This window comes from Centruroides vittatus, unplaced genomic scaffold (assembly GCF_030686945.1).
Source record: "Centruroides vittatus isolate TY-2023 unplaced genomic scaffold, ASM3068694v2 contig_1168, whole genome shotgun sequence".
NCBI lineage: Eukaryota > Metazoa > Arthropoda > Arachnida > Scorpiones > Buthidae > Centruroides > Centruroides vittatus.
This window is the reverse complement of record NW_027120749.1, coordinates 4,630,124-4,652,029: the sequence shown is the minus strand read 5'-3', so window position 1 is coordinate 4,652,029 and position 21,906 is coordinate 4,630,124. Positions and strand designations below refer to the sequence as shown.

Genomic DNA, 21,906 nt, shown 5'->3' with positions numbered 1-21,906 from the left:
TTTAATCTTCTATAACAATTTAGTAGAATTCAATCAATTTACTATTATAAATTCTTTAAAGTATATAAATATAATTCTAAATGTAGATATATATATAACTAAAATTAAAAGATCAATATTTTTAATACATCTTATATATTTCAAGAAACAGTCAATGTATTGAACTATTTATTACTAATCTTGAATGACAGGCATAACTTGAAATTTGCTATATATAAGGGACACATCTTTTGTAATAAGACAAAAATATACTTAAAACTATATTGAAGAAACAAAAATTGTCTTCATAAATCTGTCACTCAGTCACCAGGAACAAAAAAAGTTTTAATTTACAGAGATGAGTTTTTATAGAGGTTATGCCTTTGTAAAATATGCAAAACAGTTAAAAACATCAATGTCAAGAATTAAATTCTTTGTTTTGTCATTTATTTTAATTCTTGATATCATAGCCAGTGGATGTTTTTAATATTTAAAACTATTGTGAATGCTGGACTTTTTTCCTGGTGATTGTGAATGCTGGACTTTTTTCCTGGTGATTGTGAATGCTGGACTTTGAAGAAACAAAAATTGTCTTCATATGTAGTTTTAATATGTAAATACACTTCAGCCATTTTTAATCGACTATAAAAAAATATACTTCTAAACATTAATTTTTTTTTGAATAAAATTATTTTGTTGTATTCACTGCCTATATTTAGATTTTGTGCTATTTTTAATATAGGAATATGTATTTTATATAGAAATCTAAGAGTACACACTATAAAATAAAACTAAAAGTTTAAATAAGAAAGTATATTTCTGAACACTTGCAGAAATTTGATTCCTTTAAGAGAAAATTTCAAACTTTTTTAAAATTTGCTTTTAAAAATTTTTATTTCTTCTTTATTGTAAAATGTTCTATATAGTATTTTAAATTTTAGAGAAAAAATTATTCACATACAAAATATATTGCAAAAACTCTAAATAAAAAATTTTAACTTTTTTTATTTAAGATTGCAAGTTGCACTCTTGATGCCGGAACTAAAATTTATGCTTCTCGTGTGGATTGTGTCTATGCCAATACTTTCAAAATTGCTAGTGGTTTGGGGATTGTTGAAGATAATAGAAAGAATAATGGTATGATTTTAATATATTAATTTATTTATGTTTTAATATTAATTGAATAATTTATTCACAAATTTTTAACATAGAACAAGTTGAAAATGTAGAAAATGGGGAAGAACATGGCAAAACTGATAAGAAAAAAAAAAAGGCAAGTTATATTAAATTCCTGAAGTTTAAAAATATGAAGAATATAAAACATTGATTTTTTTTTTTTTTTTTTTTTTTTTTTTTTTTTTTTTTTTTTTTTTTACATTTTGTTCTGATTTTAAACTAAATTTTATTTTCTTCAAAAACAATAAAAATAATAAAATAGTAGTCTGCTTATTATAGTTACCTAGACCCATCTAGTGAATAGGTATAAATATTCACATTCACACAAGATCACCAGATGGTGTGGCATCATACCATCCTCAATTTTTCTGTTTAGCCATTAATGTATGCTGGCAAGCTAAAAGTCTTGACTCCTTGGCTGTTGTGACTAAGCGCTCCAGGTAATCGTCAGATTTTATGAGAGTGAAGTGTCTGTGGTTGTCTCGGCTTCATGTCTGTGGAGTAAACAGAATAGAGTGAATCATGAAAACCCCTCTCGTGTTTGATTTTTTTTTTATTTTCTAAATCCTAAAACATCATCTGCTATTAACAAACTTTCAAGCAGAAAAATACATCAGACATGCATTTATTTATAAATATTTATCACTTGAGAATAAAAAAATTTTACAATTGTAACATAATTTAAAAAAGTTGTCTGAGATAGGGCAGAATCTCTACAAACTAGCCAATGGCAGCAGACTATGCAGATGGATACCTTAATTTTTAAACTTTGATAATTTGCTCATTATGGCCCGTAGAATGAAACAGTTTGAAGGATTCCATTATAAAAAAACACTGCCTTTCTATCAAAATCAATCAAAATCAGGGGACATAGATGTAGTAATCTATTAGTTGTTGAGATTGTGGTAAATCTTTGTCCGATGGTGATAATTATGATTAATTTTTTTAAAAGACAAACTCCTTCCCAAAAGAGGAACCACCATTTATTAACTTTGTGTTCCAGACATTACACTTTTGGCGACTGATCTTTCTTTTTAGGCTACTGGCCGCCAAACAGTCCTTTAAAAAACACAAACACATATCCAATTAAAAATATAAGCACTTTTAAAAAATAGGAACTGGTGATGTATGGACGTCTTCTATTAGCCATTATACCTTCTTGGGGTTGTTTCTGCTTTTATCTACAACGTAATAAGTGCTGGTGAAATGTAGATGAGGAAAGCTGCACCCTGGTGATGATACTTTAAAAGATTTGTTGAGATTGTGTTATATTTTTAATTCAAACAAATTATAATTTTGATTTGTAATCCAAAAAATATTCACTTATGATTAAATATTCTATATGAATTTTAACTATCTCAGAAAATATTTACTATTTAGTAGTAGTAAATTTTTCTCTTCCCTGAACCCTCAAATAATGGATATATTTCAATGAAAAATAATTTTTATGACTTAAGTAAAATTCCTTTTTCTATTAATAAGTAATCAATTAAAGTAATTAACAAACTTCTTTAATTTTATGGCTGTTAATTCTTTAAAAAATATTTAAAATAATTTGTTTTAAAATAGTTGAAGAAAAGTAGTACTGTTGAACAAAATCCAAATTTGCTAAATATAAAAAAGTTTGATTCAGGATTTCAGGTTAGTTCATTTATTTTATTTATATATTTATATATAATATCTTTTACTTATTTTATGTAATTGTTTTACAGAAAGATGTTATTCTATTATTTAATAAATTATTCTGACAAATTTTTAAAATACTTTTTATTGGTATATATGTCATTTTTATAGGAATACAGTAGAGCGTCGTTTATCCGAGACGCCAGTTATCCGAAAGCTTTCCAGTCAGACTGTGTCATGCTGAATCAAACGTTTTTGATACTAGATTAACTTCTAGAGTATAATTTTTTTGTTTTTATATTTTTCAATATATTTATTTTGTTTGTACAAAATAAAGAAATAATTTTTAACGATACAATAGCCTCGATTATTATTATAAAAATTTTTGTTAGGCTTAAAATTGACGAAAATTCAACACGAAGCGACATGCAACGGAGAAAAATTTCAACATCGGATAGGTTAATATATTTTTTCATACATAACTGATTTTTTTCGGATAACCAATTATCTGAACAACCGCAGTCCCCAATTGATTCGGATAAACGACGCTCTACTGTATATATATAGTCTGTTTGTAAATGTTTCATAATTAAATTTGTATATTCTGAAACTAATTTTTAAAAAATGGAAATAATTCTTTCTAGATAATCTATTATTGTATTAAACAGAAAAAAGGTAAAAATTTAAATTTATCATTTTTAATTATTGGAAAAATGAGAAATTAGAATTTTATTACAGAAGATTTATCATAAATCTAAACATATTTGAACATTTTGTGAAAAATTAACAATTTGTTTAACAGAACTCATTTTTATTATGAGTTGTGCTCTGACAAGAGGACCATTAAATTACTTTCATCAAATTGTTTGATTTTTTAATGTTTACTGCATATTAGTTGGATAAGTAGTATAAGTAACTCTTGCCAATGCACAAGGGTTTGCAAGATATCAATATTTTAAATTTTCTGTTTTGGTTATATACTGAGTTTGTAAAAATGAACCACAGACAAGCATAACAGGCCTCGGAGTCGCTCACTTTTACTCACTTTTCTGAAGTATCCTCACTTTTCTCACTTTTCAGGTCATTTTCTCACTTTTCTCACTTTTTTGGTCATTTTCACGTGCTTAATTAAGATGTGGGGCAAACCAAAAATAATTTTAAAGCCAAACGAATTGCCGAATTATCGGACTATCAGAATAGAATTTTTTAGATAAAAATACACGGCCCTGAGCAGACTCAAAATTGCAACTGCCCGCTCAGTGTCGTTAGGTTATAGAAAACAAAAATTTATTTAACGTATTTAAAAAAATCTTTTATGCACTTAAAAAATCCCTCTCATTACAAATTCAGAAGCCAGTGTTGAGTAAAGTTATGTACTCATGCCATATTTTCATTATTCGCCAAAATCTACCTTATCCGAATTGCATTTCCTTCTACAAAGTTTAAAAATAAGTATTCTAAGCATCCCTGCAGTTTTGGCTGTTTTCTAAGAAAATCACTAAAGTCCTTTTGCAGGGGAAAGCACATTACGCAGAGGGATTAATCTCTCAAGCTGACAACACTGCTGCCGCTTTTAAATTCAAAATATATAATTATTAAAATTAACACGAGATAGTAGCGTAACCTCCTACCACTAAAAAAGATTTCGTTTCTGACCATTTAGTTATCCTGGTTATAGCCCAATAATTTGGCAGATTATTTGGTTTTAATTAACAATCGGGTTATGGAGTTGTCGTTTACAAAAATATTTTTTTACTTGATTTATCTTTAAATAATTTCATAAACTTGAGTTTAATAAAATTACTTTAATGATTTCATAGCATATTGTTAACGTTAAATCACATCTACATCTTCCCATAAATGTATGTTTAAATTGACTACAAGTATAATTATTCCATATAGTAAGTGTTATTTTCATAAAATGTGTGATTACTTTGCTTGTGAAATATCCATTTTTTAATCTTCTCTTATGCCGATTATAATTGTGCATTAATTGAGAGACTAAAAAAGTAAACGAAAATGTAAATTCATATTTACATATAAAATTTACCAAATAAATTAAAATATTCGAAGTGTTGTAAAAAGTACAACACGTAATTGCTTGTGAGAAAGATTTTCACACGCTTCCCAAAGGTTAACAACTTTGCAACGATGTTGGTTTTTATTCATCTGCAGGAAAAAGTTTTTTGTTATTTATGAAATCATTAATAAAATATTATTTTACTTATATTATTTGGAGTATATTTATTTCAGATTTATTATTTTATTTGGAAATCAATATTTACACATCTCGAAGCATTAAAAAATAAACAGTTTCTGATAATGATAAATATCCGAGAATAGCCAAATTAGTGAAATCAGCATCGAAAATCCCGTTCCCATGAATGAGAGGATCAATTTTATGCCGGGCACTTTCTCCTGATAGAGCATCAGTGTTGGAAAGAATGCTTAATTCACTTTTGATTGTTAAGGAGGGACTAAACATGTATGACCAAAGCCCACACCTTGTACCTATTGCAAAGGACGACTGAAATTAGCTTCCTCGGTGCATAGAAATTATCAAGAACGATTGGAAAATGAAAAGAAGTTAAAAGAATAAGAGAAACGGAAAAAAGAGCACAGAAATGTTTTGAAGAACAACAAAAGAAAGCTGTTCGTAACATGAAGATTATGGAACGGCAACTGAGTTTAAACCAGAAAAATGTAGAAGAAAATGAAATACATGCGACAGTCTAAGTTTTGTTAGAAGCAGCAAACAAAAAAACTGGAGAAGGCTATTAACAGCAAGAACATGAATGAAGTACAAGCAGCACGTGTGATGCTTATTAGTGTTAAGTGTTCAAAAGCAAGAGGAAGCGAAATAGAAGGAAGTTGATAACATGCAGAATAATCTTAATAAAAGAACATCATCTTTCATGACTGATTATTTACAGAAGCCAAAGACTTTTCAAGTATTCATGGTTTACTGGAAATACAGAAGCCACTGGTTATCGGGAAACAGAAAAAAAAAAACGCGATATAACCGAGTAATAAAAATTCTGGGCTTTTACTAAACAGATTATACATGCTATGGAATCTCTGTTCTTTCATCAGCAAGTGTTTCTGATATAAAATAAGCTTAGTTTTTCAATCCTGAATTTTATTCGTAGGTTATATCGAATTAATTGACGTTTACGTAAACATCGAAACCATGAACGCCCATTTAGCATTGTTTCTTTAACAATGACATTGAAAGACAAATACTGTCGATATAAAAACATCAATTGCGATTTTATTATACAGTACTATATAAATCGCTTATTAGAAATTCGTGTAGTTTATATTTTTCAATAAAAATTATAAATGCTGTAATTGAAAATTTAAAAAAAATGAATATTGAATATATAATAGAACATCAAAACTTATAAAATTACAGAGTAAAAATTCTCTAAAAAGCAAAATGAAGTTACTACTGTATAAAAATTTTAGAAGTTTTCGTTCAGAATTAGAGAGATCTTTTCCTTACACGTTATGCGGTGAATTCGAAATTTCACACCTTTATGTGAATTGACGCAATACCGTTAATTCACATAAATGTATGAAATTTCGAATTCACAGAAACTTGTAAATGAGGAGACTGTACTTAAAACTAATAAATAAACAACTTTTATATCAAAAGGAAACAAATGACAATCGATCTATCCACCTGTTCTGCATATTTAGCTCTTTCTCGTATTTCGTTGCAAATAGAAATTCAGTGGTAATTGGTAATTTAAAATTAATTGACTCAAATGCTTTTAAAATTTAGGGGACCAAAAAAACGCGATATAACGAGTGGCTACTATATTACAGTATATACAGAAATTTTTAAAATGTGTTTAACCATAACAGAATAAAAAGAAATAACAATTTTTACTGCTGTTTTGCTGAGTTTTCCTTCTGTGTTTTCACTTTGTTTTGTCACTATTGCACTCACTTTTTATTCACTTTTTCTGTATTTCAACTCACTTTTCTCACTTTTTCAAAGGGGAAATAGCACTCCTAGGCCTGCATAGTCAAACTAGTAAGAATGATTGGCAAGCTTTATATTTCAGCTTTCTACCTCTCTAATTTCTTTTATTTTATTTTGTGTATTATATAAAAGTATATTAGCATCATAATTTTATCACGTTGTTCTCAGAATCTTGTTCCAAATGCAAATTTTTACACATATTTGGATGATAAATATCAAAAGTTAAAACAAAGCAGTGATTGGCATCACATACGTTTAATAAAAGCAATATCAAGATTATGGTTTATTCTATATTTTCAAAGGAAGCAGAATTCATTGACATTTAAAGATACTGACATGTCATCAAACAGTTTGAAGGCATAACAGGCATATCTTATTATTGGAAGAAAAAATGGTGCTCTCAACGGGTGCAAAAGAAGCAAGTGAATTTTTAATTGTAGCCTCTCAAGCAGCTGTATAAAATGATATTTTTGGCCTAATGTATATAATTCACATGATTATATATTACAGGAAAAGATTGCTTCAGAAAAAAATGAAAATTCAAAAGAAGAGAGGTGAGAAGCTGCAACATTGAGCTTACCAATTAGCCATCTTACTCATTTGGCTTTGTTTTTATGAATTCAATATATAACCAAAACAGAAAACTTTAAATGTTGATATCTTGCAAACCCTTGCACATTGGCAAGAGTTACTTTACTGTGTATCAGTCAGATAAGTATACTATAACAAATTTAAATTAAAAAAAATCAAACAGTTTGAGGAGGGCAAGGGTTGGTCTCCTTGTAAGAAATAACCAATCATTGACTTAAAATATTTGAAGATAAGATGAATTATATTATTATGTAAATATTGAATAGTTACAATATTTGTAGAGATTCATTAATACAGTAAATGTAATAGAAAATATGAACTACACAAAAATGACTGTTTAGAATTATTAGAAAATTTAGCTCTTGGCAACAATATTATTATTTATTTAATGGTAATTTTTAGAAACTTTTTTTTGTTTTCTTTATGAGATTCAGATTATAATAAAGTACATTTAATACAATGTAATAAAAATATAGCATAATATAGATTTCATATTCAGATGATCCAAATTACTATTTGCTTAGTATCAACTCTAATCAGTTTCACTCAACTTCCCAGTACTGATTTAAAAGGGAGTAAAAGCAGTTGGAGCATTACTTCATCATTTTTTATACTACTGATTACTATGAATTGATGGGATTATATTTCCACTATCTCATCACATCATCTCTAGTTTAAAATTAAGATACTTTTTTACTTTTATGTATGTTTACAAAATTTATTACAACTAATATATATTAATAACAACTATAAAAATTTAAAGAAATCATTTCTTGTATTAGGTTGATCCATTACTTTTAAAGATGTCTAATGAATTTGATACTGGAGGTCTTAATGGTTTTTTATTTAATACTTTTCCTGCTCATGATGGAAATGAGCAAATTATTGATTCTAGAAATATTCCATTACCTTATGTAGAAGAAGAAGAAAAATTTATTGATAAAACAGAATTAAAAGGTCAGAAAATGTTACAATGTATATTATTAGTAAAAATTGAAAATTCAATATATTTTAAATTCTTTTATTTGAAAAATTTTAATTGTATAATTAAATTATGTTTATTTTCAGAAATATTTAATTATTTACAAAGGAATGTAAATATAGATCCTCAATTATCAGAGATGAGTTTTCTTAATTCTGAAGATAACATTAGAAAGGTATTTAAAATTGAATTTTCTTATATCTGATAAATATTTAGTTTTTCTATTAAATTTTTGCAACATTTATATGTATTAATAATAGTTTAGTAATCCTTCTGTGTATAATAAGGGATTATAAAATATTTTTAAGTGGTTGTACAGTACAATGATCATCCTAGTATTGTGGGAAATCCAAGTTCAAACCTATTGACATCCTGATACTGCCGATACCATATCAATACTTTACTTTTGGTATCGGATCTGATGTTACATTTTTCACAGATGGATAAGATCCAGTTGAAACCAGACTTTGCAGCTGAATCAGAAACTGAAATAGAATCTTACATTATTTTCAGTTAAGTTAGAAAAGCGTACATACTAGGGAGAAATTAGAATGGTAATATTTCAAAAAATACTTAGAGATGGGTAAGGTTAACAGCATATTTAATAGTTCAGAAATTGATGCAGGATCATTAAAAAAAGATGGAGTCAGTGGCATTCCCAAGTATCTGTTTTAAAAAATCATAAGCATCTTTTATCTCAAAATATTCTTATCTGGGATAGAGAATGTTCCTAATATGATTGTATAAAGCAAGTAGCATCCAGTCATCCATATTGGATATAACGAAATAGAGGCAAAAGACGTCTATCTGCTCATCTCTGAGAGACAAGAGAATCTTAGAAAAAGTTATCCAGAATTATGTTTGGAAAGATGAGGTGATCTCTCAAAATGTAAACAAATGATTAGTCAATTAGTGACAAGCTTGTGAAGTAGACACTGTCTCTCAGAGACATGAGACGATGACCAGAATATGGCCCCAGCTTCTGGGCACCAGAAATGCCAAGTAATGGCACCACAGCAGTCAACTCTGGTGCCATTACTTGGTGTGCCTCACCTAGTTAGGGACTATTTGTCTCTATACTCACATTGATTTAGAACTTCCTACTCCATATGTCTGTCACTTCAGCAAGTATACATCACTGTAATGAACTTTCATTTATCAATAATTTTCAACAGCTTTTACCTCTTCACTGCTAAAAAACAAATGGCAAAACATTGCTTGTCTTTCATTCACATTGTCAGTAGCATGGCCATCTTTACATTGCTATTATAACAGCATGTAGTTTGTCTGCACAACACTTTATCTGCAACAAACTCCTTAAATTATCATCAGTTCACACAAGGACAATAGTATGGTGTTTAGAAGTTGTCACAAAAGGATCTACATTTAAAAAACAATCTTATTTAAGTTTTTATACATTACCATATGTTTTTAGTATAAATTTGGAATTTTGAAATTTTTATCTGTACTATTATCCTCTGAATTGATTTGCTTTACCTCTGATGACATTATGCCATTTTTGTCAGCTTTTGTCTTTTTCTACCAGTAATTCTTGAACATCTTCACATAGTCATATCATCAAAGTTTTCCTTCTGCTACCAACTTATAAAGTTTTATGATCACTTTGATTTTTTTTTTCTGGAGATTTGACCATATTTCTCAAATAAACTGATTCTATCTATACTTTTTTCTAGCACACGTGTAATATTGACAGCATTTCTTCTTTGAACAACGGAGCTATGACTGTCATTCTTGAATCGAAAAATGTTTCCATGTCTTTGATTCCAAATCTATTGAAGTGAATCTTTTACAAATTCTATTATTATGATTTTCTGGTGCAATGAATTTTTAAAGTAGATAATGCAAAGATTCACAAAAAAGAATAGAAATGTTGAAAAATTGCATTCAGCATGGGCATACAAAAGTTCAAAAATACTGTTTATGCAAGAGATATTTAAAAATTGTATTAGAGGTTAATTATACATGAATGATATAGTTGTATGCAGGTAATTGTCAGATTTTATGGGAAAAAGTGTCTGTGGTCATCTTGGCTTCATGTCTGTGGAGTAAAAAAGAACGGAGTGAATCCAAAAACCCCTCTCGTGTCTGATTTTCTTTCTGATGTTCCGCTATAGTTTATATATTACATGCATTAATATCCCATCTGAATCTTACTTAATTAGGATAATCTGAGTTCATTTGTCATCTCATTTCCTCTCTTTTCACAGATGTTTTGTGTTATGGCAGCCAACAGAATAGTACAATTTTTTATAAACTAATTTCGGTTAATGTAACCCTTGGTGCCAAGGTGGCGGCACTTCCGGTTGCCATCTTGGATTGGCCTGGAGACTGCGCATTTAGCGCTATTTTGATCGGAGATCACCTGTCTCCGAAAATATAATAATCTAAGATAAAATATTGATAATAAAAAAAAACATACTCACGTTAACGATTCCTTTTTTATAATCGATCTTACTTTTTTTCCCTAGCTTGGTAGATTCAAATTTCATTTTTTTGCAGGTCCTTTCTTCCCTAATGTTGTCGTTTCTGCTATAACCTTAGAGGAGTGTTTGGCTGCCTTTTTTATTCACATTTGCTGGTGCCTTTTCCTATTCCTTTTTTATTTTCAGTATTTGCTTCTTATTAAAGTTCGGAAGTAGTGCAGACAGAACATATTGTAGATCAAACCATTTTGGAGTTTTCTGGACACACTGCACCCAATTGTTTTGCGAAAAATTGGAAACTGTTTCCATGTTTTCTTTATATTCAATCAGATATATGCTTCGGACAGTGCCAAATGCTGTAATTCCATTTTGCTGTACATTTCAAACACTTTGAGGATGAACCGAAAGACAAAATATGACCAAAATGGACATTGCCAAATATGCTTTTGAATGTTTCTTTCGTATGCTGAATACTTATTACCACTTTTACAAATCTTAGAAAACATGATTTTAAGTCGCTTCTATAGTATAATTTACATGTTTTAGCACACGAGTTGCACCTTGCATGAGTTCGTTGTAGTCCTAATTTTAAAGCAAATTTAAAGCCGTTATTAATATCATTGTCCCATGCTAATTTCAAATATTAATTTTCATCTATCTATCAGAATTTATGGAGAGTTTGACCTAACAAAAATTCACTTGACCTAATTTCTGCATAACTACTAGACACAAAATTATCAAAAAAATAAAATATAAATAACAACTAAAAATGTTTTTAATTTTTTATCAAATTCCCAAATACTATTGTTTAAGAACAATATAGTTACCTTTTTAACTTTTTTTGGAAAAACTATTGAAAAAATCAAAATCAAAAATTCCACTATAGATACAACGCAACGCTGTCAGTATCATCTACCTACTGGTTAATTTGCATATTTCCATGAAAAACTACTGTCTACCATGTCATATTTTACAAATTTGCATAATCTTTCACATTCTTTTTTTACATCACGTTAAACATCATTATGCATTACGTCAGTAAATTACATGATAGCTCCCTCTATCGCTATTATCTCACAACACCCGGATTGGAGATTACCAGAAGCACCACCATCTTGGCACCAAGGCTTACATTAACTCTAATTTCTCTATCAACCATTAAAAGTCATCGAAAAGATTAAAATTATTATATATAATAAATAGAGATTTTATTATAATAGTCAAGGAATTAAAACAATCATTTTTGCATTTGAAATTTACAATTCACATTAGAATAGGAATATTTCTTAATTAATGCAAGTTCTGTTTTCACAACAGTTGTTACATTATGTGTTTACAAAGATTTGGTTAAGTCATCTGATTTAATGAATGAACTAGGACTCTGGTTGCCACAAACATAAATTAACACTAGATTTAATGCAGATGTGGTAACACAAATTAGATTTACAGTGGAACCTTGCATAAAACGAGCAAAACAAATTATAAAAATTTGTCTCACTTAACAAGCGAACTTCACATAATGAGTTACAAGGAGAGGGGAAATCCCAGATTGTGGGCATGTTCCATCAGTCTGTGTTTAGCTCCTGTTCCACTAGCATCTTAGTGTTGTTGTGATCACACATTTTTCCAAACTTGTGTTCACACACATATTACATATAAACATTGACAATCATAGTATGTTATATAATAAACACGTCATCTCGTACTAAATTTAATGACCAATTTCAAATTAAATTTTAGAAATGTCTAAATAAAAATATTAATTATTTATAATTATTAAATTTAATACGAGATGGCAGCATAACTGCATACCTCTAGTCAAATCAATTAATTTCTAATATTTAATTATAGCCTTTACATAGCCCAAGAATTTGGCATATCATTTGGGTCTTCATCAGACATATCTGTGATTTTTTTTTTTTTTTTTTTTTGCTTGTTTTCTGCAAATCAAATTTGCATTCCAGGTTGGTTCATTCCATTCTAGAAGAAAAGATGAAGTTGATCCATGCTTTTTAACAATATATATTGTGTAATTTTCTCTGAATAAACGTTATATATAAAATATTTGAGTATTTTTCCGGCATGGAATGCATTATCTTATTTTACATTAATTTCTACGGGAAAAACTGTTTCGCTTAACAAGTGTTTCGCATTACGAGTAAGATTCTGGAACAAATTATGCTTGTTAAGTGAGGTTTCACTGTACATGTTAACCTATTTAAAAAACTTTTAATAGGAAAACAAGCAATTATTTATTGTGACATCATCATAATGCCAGGCTGCAATTTTTAATAATTTTTTAATTTAAAATATATGCTCTCTACCTCAAATTAGTAGTGGCTTGCTCCTGTACATCATACTTTTCCATTGGCAATAGTCATCTTGTCATAGCTAATTTCTTTCAGGAGAAAGTTTTTGAGTTGAAATAACTTGACTTCTGGTTTGCACTGGAAATTCATATATAGTTAATTGGGGCCTCCTGCCCCTAAGGTTTTCATATCTGGTCTTGACTTTCATCTACCTAACTCCATTCTCAAGATTAAGGAAAGACAGATGAACGACGGTGGGAATTTATAGGTCTATAATTTTTCAAATTGCATCCCAATAAGTGACACAATATGGTTCTAGGAATGATGACTATTTGAAAGGAAATACTCAAACTTATTTTATTTTAAGGACATATGTCAAATATTAGTCTTTGCAAAAATTAAACATTAGTCAATTCATATTTGTATAATAATAATGTTTGTTTATTTTTTTTTTTTGTTTATGACATCTATTATGATATGAAATAATGATGTAATGATGAAATCATAATTTTATTTAACTAATACTTCCATAATTATGTTAAATGAAATATCATTGAAAAATGTAAATAGGTAAATATTTAAAAATCATAATTAAATTATTTCTTATATATAAAAATGTTGCATTAGATTTTGCATTGGTATTCAGGAATATGAATCTACAAATTTTTAAAGCAAACCTGCTGATTATATAAATGTAAATATAAATTAAAATAGAACTAAAGCATATGCTGGATGAAATTTAAAATCGAATTGTTTAAATCATCAACTATTTAATTTTATTTTTATTAGAGTTATGTGAAAGCTTATAACCATTATTATTTTTAATATAATTCATTTATATATTTAAACATTTATTCTTTTTATTTCAAAAATAAAATACGGATTTCTTCAATATAGATTACCTATTCACATAATGATATCTTTTCACCACCTGATAAAAGAAAAAGAAGTTTATATGATGAAGCAATAATTACAAATAGTGAATATTCTGAAGAGGTATTCACTGAAGATACAGATGAAATGTTTGAAGATTCTGAAGAATTAACTGACAGAAATGCAAATAGACTTCCATTTGAATTTGATGAGTCTTCTAGAGTGAGAGCATTCTCAGATCATTTTGAATTACTAAAAGACACGTCAAACAAAATAACGTAAGTTTTCTAAATACATTTTTAATATATCAGACCAGCATTTCCCTTATTATATAAATACATAGGTAATCTTATTAGAAATAAAATCTGTTCTGAAAATGGATATACATATATATATATATATATATATATATATATATAAATGATAGTTACAAATACAAGAGATGTCCAGAAATAAAGAACATTTGCACATAGCCGTCCGTGCAGGTAAATTACTGCCATCAATTTAGGTCAATTTGTTCTCTAATGTGATAGCTTAGATTGTGTAGAATTTCAGTAATGGCAGGCTTGTTTTGACTGTTTTGTCAATGGTTAATATGTGTATAAAAATTGAAAATCTCACCAAGTGCAAAGTGTTATTCATTTTCTAAATACAAAGAAAGTTCATCCTACCGAAATTCATAAACAAATCACAAAAGTGTTTAGTGATTACATTGTGAATGAAACAAGTGTGAGAAAATGTGTTTAATCAAGGAAGCAAATACACAATCACACTCTACTACAGCCACACAAGCTGTGTTTCAGAAATTTGGCTGGGATGTTCTCAGCCATCAACTATACAATTCCAATCTGGCCTCCCAGAGACTTTCCATGCTGAAAGTTTTTGGGAGGATTTGGAACATTTTGGAATGGATGAGAGATGAAAGAAGCTGTCATTAACTGCATTAGAAAGCTGCATTTTGTAAAGGTTGATAGAAGTCGAGACGGAAACATTATTTAGTGCAGTTAAAGAAGAATGTATGAATTTGACCTTGCCCTTTTTGAAATGTCACACTATGATTCCTTTTATAAGAAAGGAATATTTTTATTTAAAATTTCTCTATAAAAAGTTGTACTAAAATTGATGGTAAGAATCGGATATAACGAATTTACCTTGGAAAAACTTTTGAGTACATAAAGATACATACTTCATCTTAAAGCCAAAAGAATTCCAATTCTATTAGTTAATTATGAAAAATTGATTTAAATTTAATTATTTTCAAGAAAAAATTAAATACAATAAAACAAAAAAAATAACGATTTGATGAACAATATAATAAATTGGTCCATAAAATACTTTCTCCTGCTCCAGCTACAATGGGAATAATTACTTTTTTACTGGTAGTTGACTAAACTGAAGTATATAGTAGAATTTTAAAGTATGAAATTTGGGGGAAATTGGTCATCTTGAACCAACAAGTGTAATCGTGCCCCAAAAACCAGTGAATGATAAGCATAAACAATCTTATTAATTACTTGAAATAGAATAAATAAGGAATAATAAAGTTGCCTTGTATTTACAGGGTAGCTAATTAATAAATATCTTAAATTAGTTTACATATATTTAATATGACAATCTCGTCATAATATGCATCAATTGCCACTGTCTATCCAAGCACCATAATTACATTTTACAGTTTTCTCTTCCTCTTTTAGTTTGTTGCAGTTAGATTCTGATTTTGCTTTTTCATTGTTTTTCTATTGACTGTTTTAAGACCAAATTATGTTATAGAAGCAATAATAAATAATCATAATTAACTCAAAACCAGTAGAAGGGTAATGAAAAATTAATTTTAGTCAAATTAGTCAAAAAAAACAACTGAAAGCTAAAGTAAAACATCTGAGATTTAAAAATATTGTGCCAAGTAAAAATTATGGCATCCAAAATGAAAGTCATATATTTTTCTTGGGAGCTTCTCTTTGATAAAGATAAGCTTGGCACTTCGAAGGGATACCAAAAGTGCCAAGCTTATCTTTAGCTACTACTACAAGTTTGTGGTGGTTTTATTTATGGAGTCATTGATGGCCTTAAATTAATAAAAGCTATTTTCTGAAAGTATATTGCATGTTGCATGAGATATGCATAACATTTTGCCATGAAATGGCCTTTATGGATTAATATTTTGATATCTAAATTTATTGAAATGTCTATTTTCCAAGAGTTTTTTTAGATACTAATTAATTAAAAAGTACTCTTTTTACTTCACATTTTACTAATAGCAAATGTAGAGGTCAGAGTTGCTGGAGTTGAAAGAATTTTACCAACTCCACAACACTACTTAACACTGTGTTCCTTTTATGTATCTTTTTTTAAGAAATATTGTGCTCTGAATCTTTATTTTTATTTGTATTAGACAGTCCTTAGTAAAGGTCACATTACCTGAATGTTTTCTTTAAAAATTTTTTGGATGAAACTTTCTATATTTGTTTTCTAAATATGTTGATAGAGGAACTCCCAAAAATATGTTTAAAAGTATCTCAAAGTAAAATTGATACTAAATATATTAATAGTCTCATTAATGGTTATTTCATGAGAAAATCAAAACAGCTCAAAATTGTTTATCTGTATAGACTGAATTTATATAATTATATCTGACTTACATGATGTCAAATAATCCAAGTACAGATTGGTTTTCAAAATCTTAGAAAATTTTAGGATAAAATAGATTCCCTCATCTTCTATATTAAGCATTTTTCTTTAACTGTAAATTGTAAATGAAATTAAACATCATTATGGAACTTAAGTAATGACATGAGTCACTTGTTAAACAAAAATACTTTTCAACTCTATTTCTAATCTCTGGTCAGATTATTATTGATTAGTGATTAGAAATGAGTTCTTTACTTAATTGTACTATTAACTAGCACACGGAAAAATAATTCTTCTATCCTTTCTGACTTCTGGAGGCTAAAAAATTCCAAGTCACTAATCCATTTACTCAAAATGGAACGTGGACTGGTATAAAAAAGCAGATCATGACATTTACAACTATTATGTATGATCAACTTTTGGAGAAGTTGATCATACATAATAGTTGTAAATATCATGGTACTTGTGTTAATGATGTGTCTTCTACTGATGGATAACTTGTGTTATGTTCTGTTTGTAAGAAACTGTACTGAGGAGACCGATAAAGGCAAAATGCATTTAGGGTTAAGTATAGTGTAAAATAATAAAAAACTATTTTTTTCTCAATGTTAACCTATTTGTCCTTTTGCTTTTTTATACCAGTCCACATTCCATTTTGAGTAAATGGATTAGTGACTTGGAATTTTTTAGCCTCCAGAAGTTAAACGATAGGAGAATTATTTTTCCATGTGCTAGTTAATAGTATAATTGGGTAAAGACTGATTATCTGACTCCATTGGTTTTTTTAAATATTTTATTAGAAATGAGTTTTTTATATTTTATTTTTTTTTAGATACATAGTATCAATATTTTGTTATTTTGTACATATGTTACAGTCAAAACCCGTTTTTAGTTAGAACGCGTTTTAACTAGTTGAAACTAGTATATACTGGATGTCTTTGTTAAAACCCGTTCTGTCTAGTTAAAACTAGTTTTAACTCATATTCATTTTTGACTAGCAGTAAATTCTAGTTATAACAAAGACATCCAGTATAAACTAGTTTCAACTAGTTAAAATGTGTTCTAACTAAAAACAGGTTTTGACTGTAACATATAGTGATTCAGGGTAAGATGGTAAGCGGGGAAGATGCCTACTTTTTGATATTTTCAAATGGTGAGTCAGATATTGTCATGTGTTTGTATGATGAATTGTTGGGCCAATATTGAGTGCGGAAAGCTGTAGTTGGCTATCGTTACCTCATTTTCTACATCTGAGAAGAATAAAAGCTAGATAAGAATGAAGTTTTTGTTGTGAAATGTTTCTAGAATCATTTTAAAACTAAAAGTTAAAATAGAAATTATTAAAAATTGCAAAAAACAATTAATGTGTGATGTAGTTAAGGTTCTAAAGTTTCCATTGTGAGCTACCGCCGATCCCAGATCGTACACACTAGAACACGTGACTCCACTAGGCATCTTACCCCAACAAATGGGAAAGATGCCACATTTTTCTTGGGGTAACATGCCTATTTTTTGTTAATTGAATTCCAATATGCCTATTTTTAATAAATTTTTGTTTTCTCGTTTTATTGCAGGATATGCATAGAAATTATATAAGGACTTCTCAAAAAGGTTTCTGAACTGAAAAGAGCTTTCAGCTAGCTATACAGCACGTTACAACGGGCGGAAACTTAACAATAGTTATACTGTGCTGTTATACTTACTATGAAGTACTTTGTACTACATATGCAATAAATTAAATTTGGTTAAGAGATTTGGAAATTAATTTTATGCAATTATATTTATCTTACCCTAATGGCATTTGTCATTTCACCCGGATACTTAGGGCGAGATGCCTAAAATGCCAGACAGTAAAAAAGTCGTCATTGCAAACACAATATACAATTATTTTTCATATACTCCAAAGTTTTATTTGAAAAACATGCTCAAGAATATGATATTTTCGTTAGAGGCCTTCAAAACCCAAATTATCGCTATAATTTCCTTTATAAGCAAAATGTTAGGCATTTTCCCCCGAATCACTATACATAACTTTATTTCCCCCAAACATATTTATGTAGCTAAAATTAGTTTTAACTAATGTTAAAAGTTAAAACTAGTTTTATCTAAAATCAAAACATGTACAGCAGTAAATTAACTAGACAAAACCCATTTTGTCTAGTTAAAACTAGAATTTACTGCTAGTCAAAAATGAATTTGAGTTAAAACTAGTTTTAACTAGACAAAACGGGTTTTAACAAAGACATCCAGTATAAATTAGTTTCAACTAGTTAAAACGCGTTCTAACTAAAAACGGGTTTTGACTGTAACACATATATTAGCAAAAAAGTCTTGTTACACAATTTTGTTGTTGATGATTCATTGTTTCTTGTTCAACAATGTTTTTGATGCAATTGATCACCTCAACAGCATCTTGTTTTATAAATGATGTAGTATCTAAAAAGTCTCTGAAAGCTTGAGAGCTTTTGGTTTCCATATATGTAGGGAGAACAAGATATTTGTTCTTGATTGGATTTATTTCTTCCTCATCTTCATTACTACTTTACTTCAGCAATGATGTCATCTTCAGATAAATGTCTACAAACAGCTAGGTCATTGTCAACATTGACGAAAAGAATCTTCAAATAACACTTCATCTCTTGTTACTGTAATATAATCATGTTTTCAATATAGTCAATGGATTCTGATGGAAATTCCAGTTTGTTTAAAGCATCAACGACTTGTTGATCAAAACTTGCTTTTGTAAAGTAATTTTCAATGGTTTTTTTGTGAAACTTCATTACAAGGTTTATTAATCATTCACCTTGCTGCATCTAGGAGGTTCACTTCAACTCACTTTGTTTATCTTCAATAACATACAATCTGTTCTGTGTGAGAAGCTTTCTGTATATTAGTTCAAAGTTTTGAATAGTTCCTTGATCAGATTGGGAATATTAAATTCTTTTGTAAGTTTTAATTTTTTTTTTTTCTTTTTGCTTTCCGGTTTTTTTCTTTTTTTTTTTTTTTTTGCTTTACAATGAATATCTATTCTGCTATCAACAAATTTTAATTTTCTCTTGTTTATCATTTCTATCTATTTCAGAATGAAAACAGTTAATATACTGATTAACTGGTCACAATCAGTGATGAAAATGTCAGCATGCAATTCAAACTATACAGTAAATTTTTAAAATAATGATTTTAAAGTGCTAAGATTTTGTTGTTAATTATTTGTGTTTTAAGAATTAGATCATTACTGTAGGCATGAAGTGTCATTAAAATTTTGAATTTTATGTTGTGTAATCAGAACCACAATTGTATACAATACTACAATATGATTTTTAACTTTTTTAATAATAATGTCTGTCTGTCCCTTTGCAAAAGAAATCAAACAAAATTAGACATGAAGTAAAGTCTCAGAATCTTAATTAGCAAAATTGATGTTAAAACTGCTTTGACTCAAGCACAGAATGCATTAAGTTTATGGAAGTCAAGTTGGGACAAAAATAAAATTTGAGTTAATGAAGTTTGACTTATATTGAGAGTATATTGTATTTTCAAATCAAAATATAGTATAATAATTAAGTGTCATTTATCGTTGTTTATTTTACTGATGGAAATATTAAACTTTAATTTATAATACAAGTAGTACTATTAGTTATTTTATTATTAAATATTGTAGTTTATTATTTCATGGATGTTTTTGTTAATTTAACATTCAAATTTCAGGATACAAAATATAAGTGATATGGCTACTGTGTTAGCAGATGAACCTTCTGAATATTCTTATTTCAATAATAATTTACTTTCTGGTTGGGCAGGACCTAAACATTGGAAATTATTTAATCAAAACAAAGGTAATCATTTATATTTTATTTATTTTTGCTTTTTTTTTATTTATTTAGTTTACTGTTACATAATAATAATTGTATTGTTTAAGTGAGTAATAAGAATAATATAATAAATACTTTAAAAAGTAAAATTCGTATGATCTCTCAAAAGAAATTTATAAAATTAATATACTGAATAGTAAGAAAAATTTAATATTCTAATATAGATAATTTATGTTTACATTTCTAAATGTAAATCTATTTGTCTATTATAGAAATTAAAGAAAAACTGTTTATGAGACTGAAAAGGGATCTAATAGGCATAACTTTTCACAAGGAATGTAATAGTGCAATTTAAAATTACTAAAATGGCACTTCTGCATATTTATTAATTAAAATCTATTATACACACAAAAGAATAATCATTTAAAAAAATGTCATACATAGCCAATCAGAATCAGAGTTTCATTTATGGCACTTGATCTATATTCAGTCAATCATACAAGTCTAACTTCACACTCCAGAAGTTTTGCCATTATTTGTCTCTTGCTTTGAAGATTAAATTGATGATTTGAGTACTTACATCACATTTTTATTTAAAAGTTTGTCATAATCTGCATATATTTTGATAGTAGCTACATATTTATTAAATACTTTCCTAATTAATTTTTAAGTTGAGAGTTGTTTGAGATAAAAATGAATACTGATAATGGCAACACATCTGGTTTTGTTGCAGCTCAGTTCTGTTATGCCTTTTAAAATTTATTTTCTTAATTTTTGCAAGCCAAATTGTGTGCAAGTTGTAGGCAAATGTTTTGTATATTTTATAGACAGGGGTTGGACAAAATAATTCAAACACCAACAAAACATCACTTTTTGTTTATTAATAAGAGGTATGATTCCTTTTGCAGATAATACAACTAAAATACATTTGAGGAATATACAAACATAAATCACAAACAACATTAATGTCAATTTTGTACCATTCTTCAACCAATACTGATGATAATTCCTTGACAGAAGCAGGCAGTGGAAATCTGCTCTAATCTTTTACTTAAGAAAACCCCAGAGGCTCAATAATATCCAAGTCTAGTGATTGGGGTGGCCAAGGTAGATGCTTAAGTTCAGTTTCATGCTCCTTGAACCAAGATTGAACACACCTAATAATGTAGATAGGAGCATTATCATCCTGGAAGATTGCATCTCCATCTGGAAACAAAGTTTGGATCATGGAATGGAGTTGGTTACTTAGAATATGCAGAGACCTCTGGACTGTTACTTTACCTTCAAAAATGACTATTGGACCCAACAAGTTGAAAGATATTGGACCCCAAATCGTACAATAATCTCTGCCATGCTTGCCACTGGGTTACACCTAGTGATCTCCAGACATAAACACAACTGGAAGTGGGAAACAGTAAAAATTGACTCATCAGACTATATTACATGTTTTCATGTCAAGTGTCTATGTTTTGTACTCTTTGCACCACTGCACATGCCG

The 21,906-nt window shown here is 28.4% G+C and overlaps 1 protein-coding gene across 1 annotated transcript in view; it reads left to right on the top strand.

The window, feature by feature from the left end:
• The window catches only part of barr (barren), a 44,249-nt gene that overhangs the window by 13,489 nt on the left and 8,854 nt on the right, over positions 1-21,906 (top strand). Inside the window, exons 5-11 of the mRNA XM_067279144.1 lie at positions 993-1,116; positions 1,191-1,252; positions 2,725-2,796; positions 8,143-8,317; positions 8,429-8,517; positions 13,993-14,246; positions 20,305-20,432. Coding sequence (XP_067135245.1) covers positions 993-1,116; positions 1,191-1,252; positions 2,725-2,796; positions 8,143-8,317; positions 8,429-8,517; positions 13,993-14,246; positions 20,305-20,432 — 904 coding nt within the window. The remainder of the gene's footprint in view (positions 1-992; positions 1,117-1,190; positions 1,253-2,724; positions 2,797-8,142; positions 8,318-8,428; positions 8,518-13,992; positions 14,247-20,304; positions 20,433-21,906) is intronic.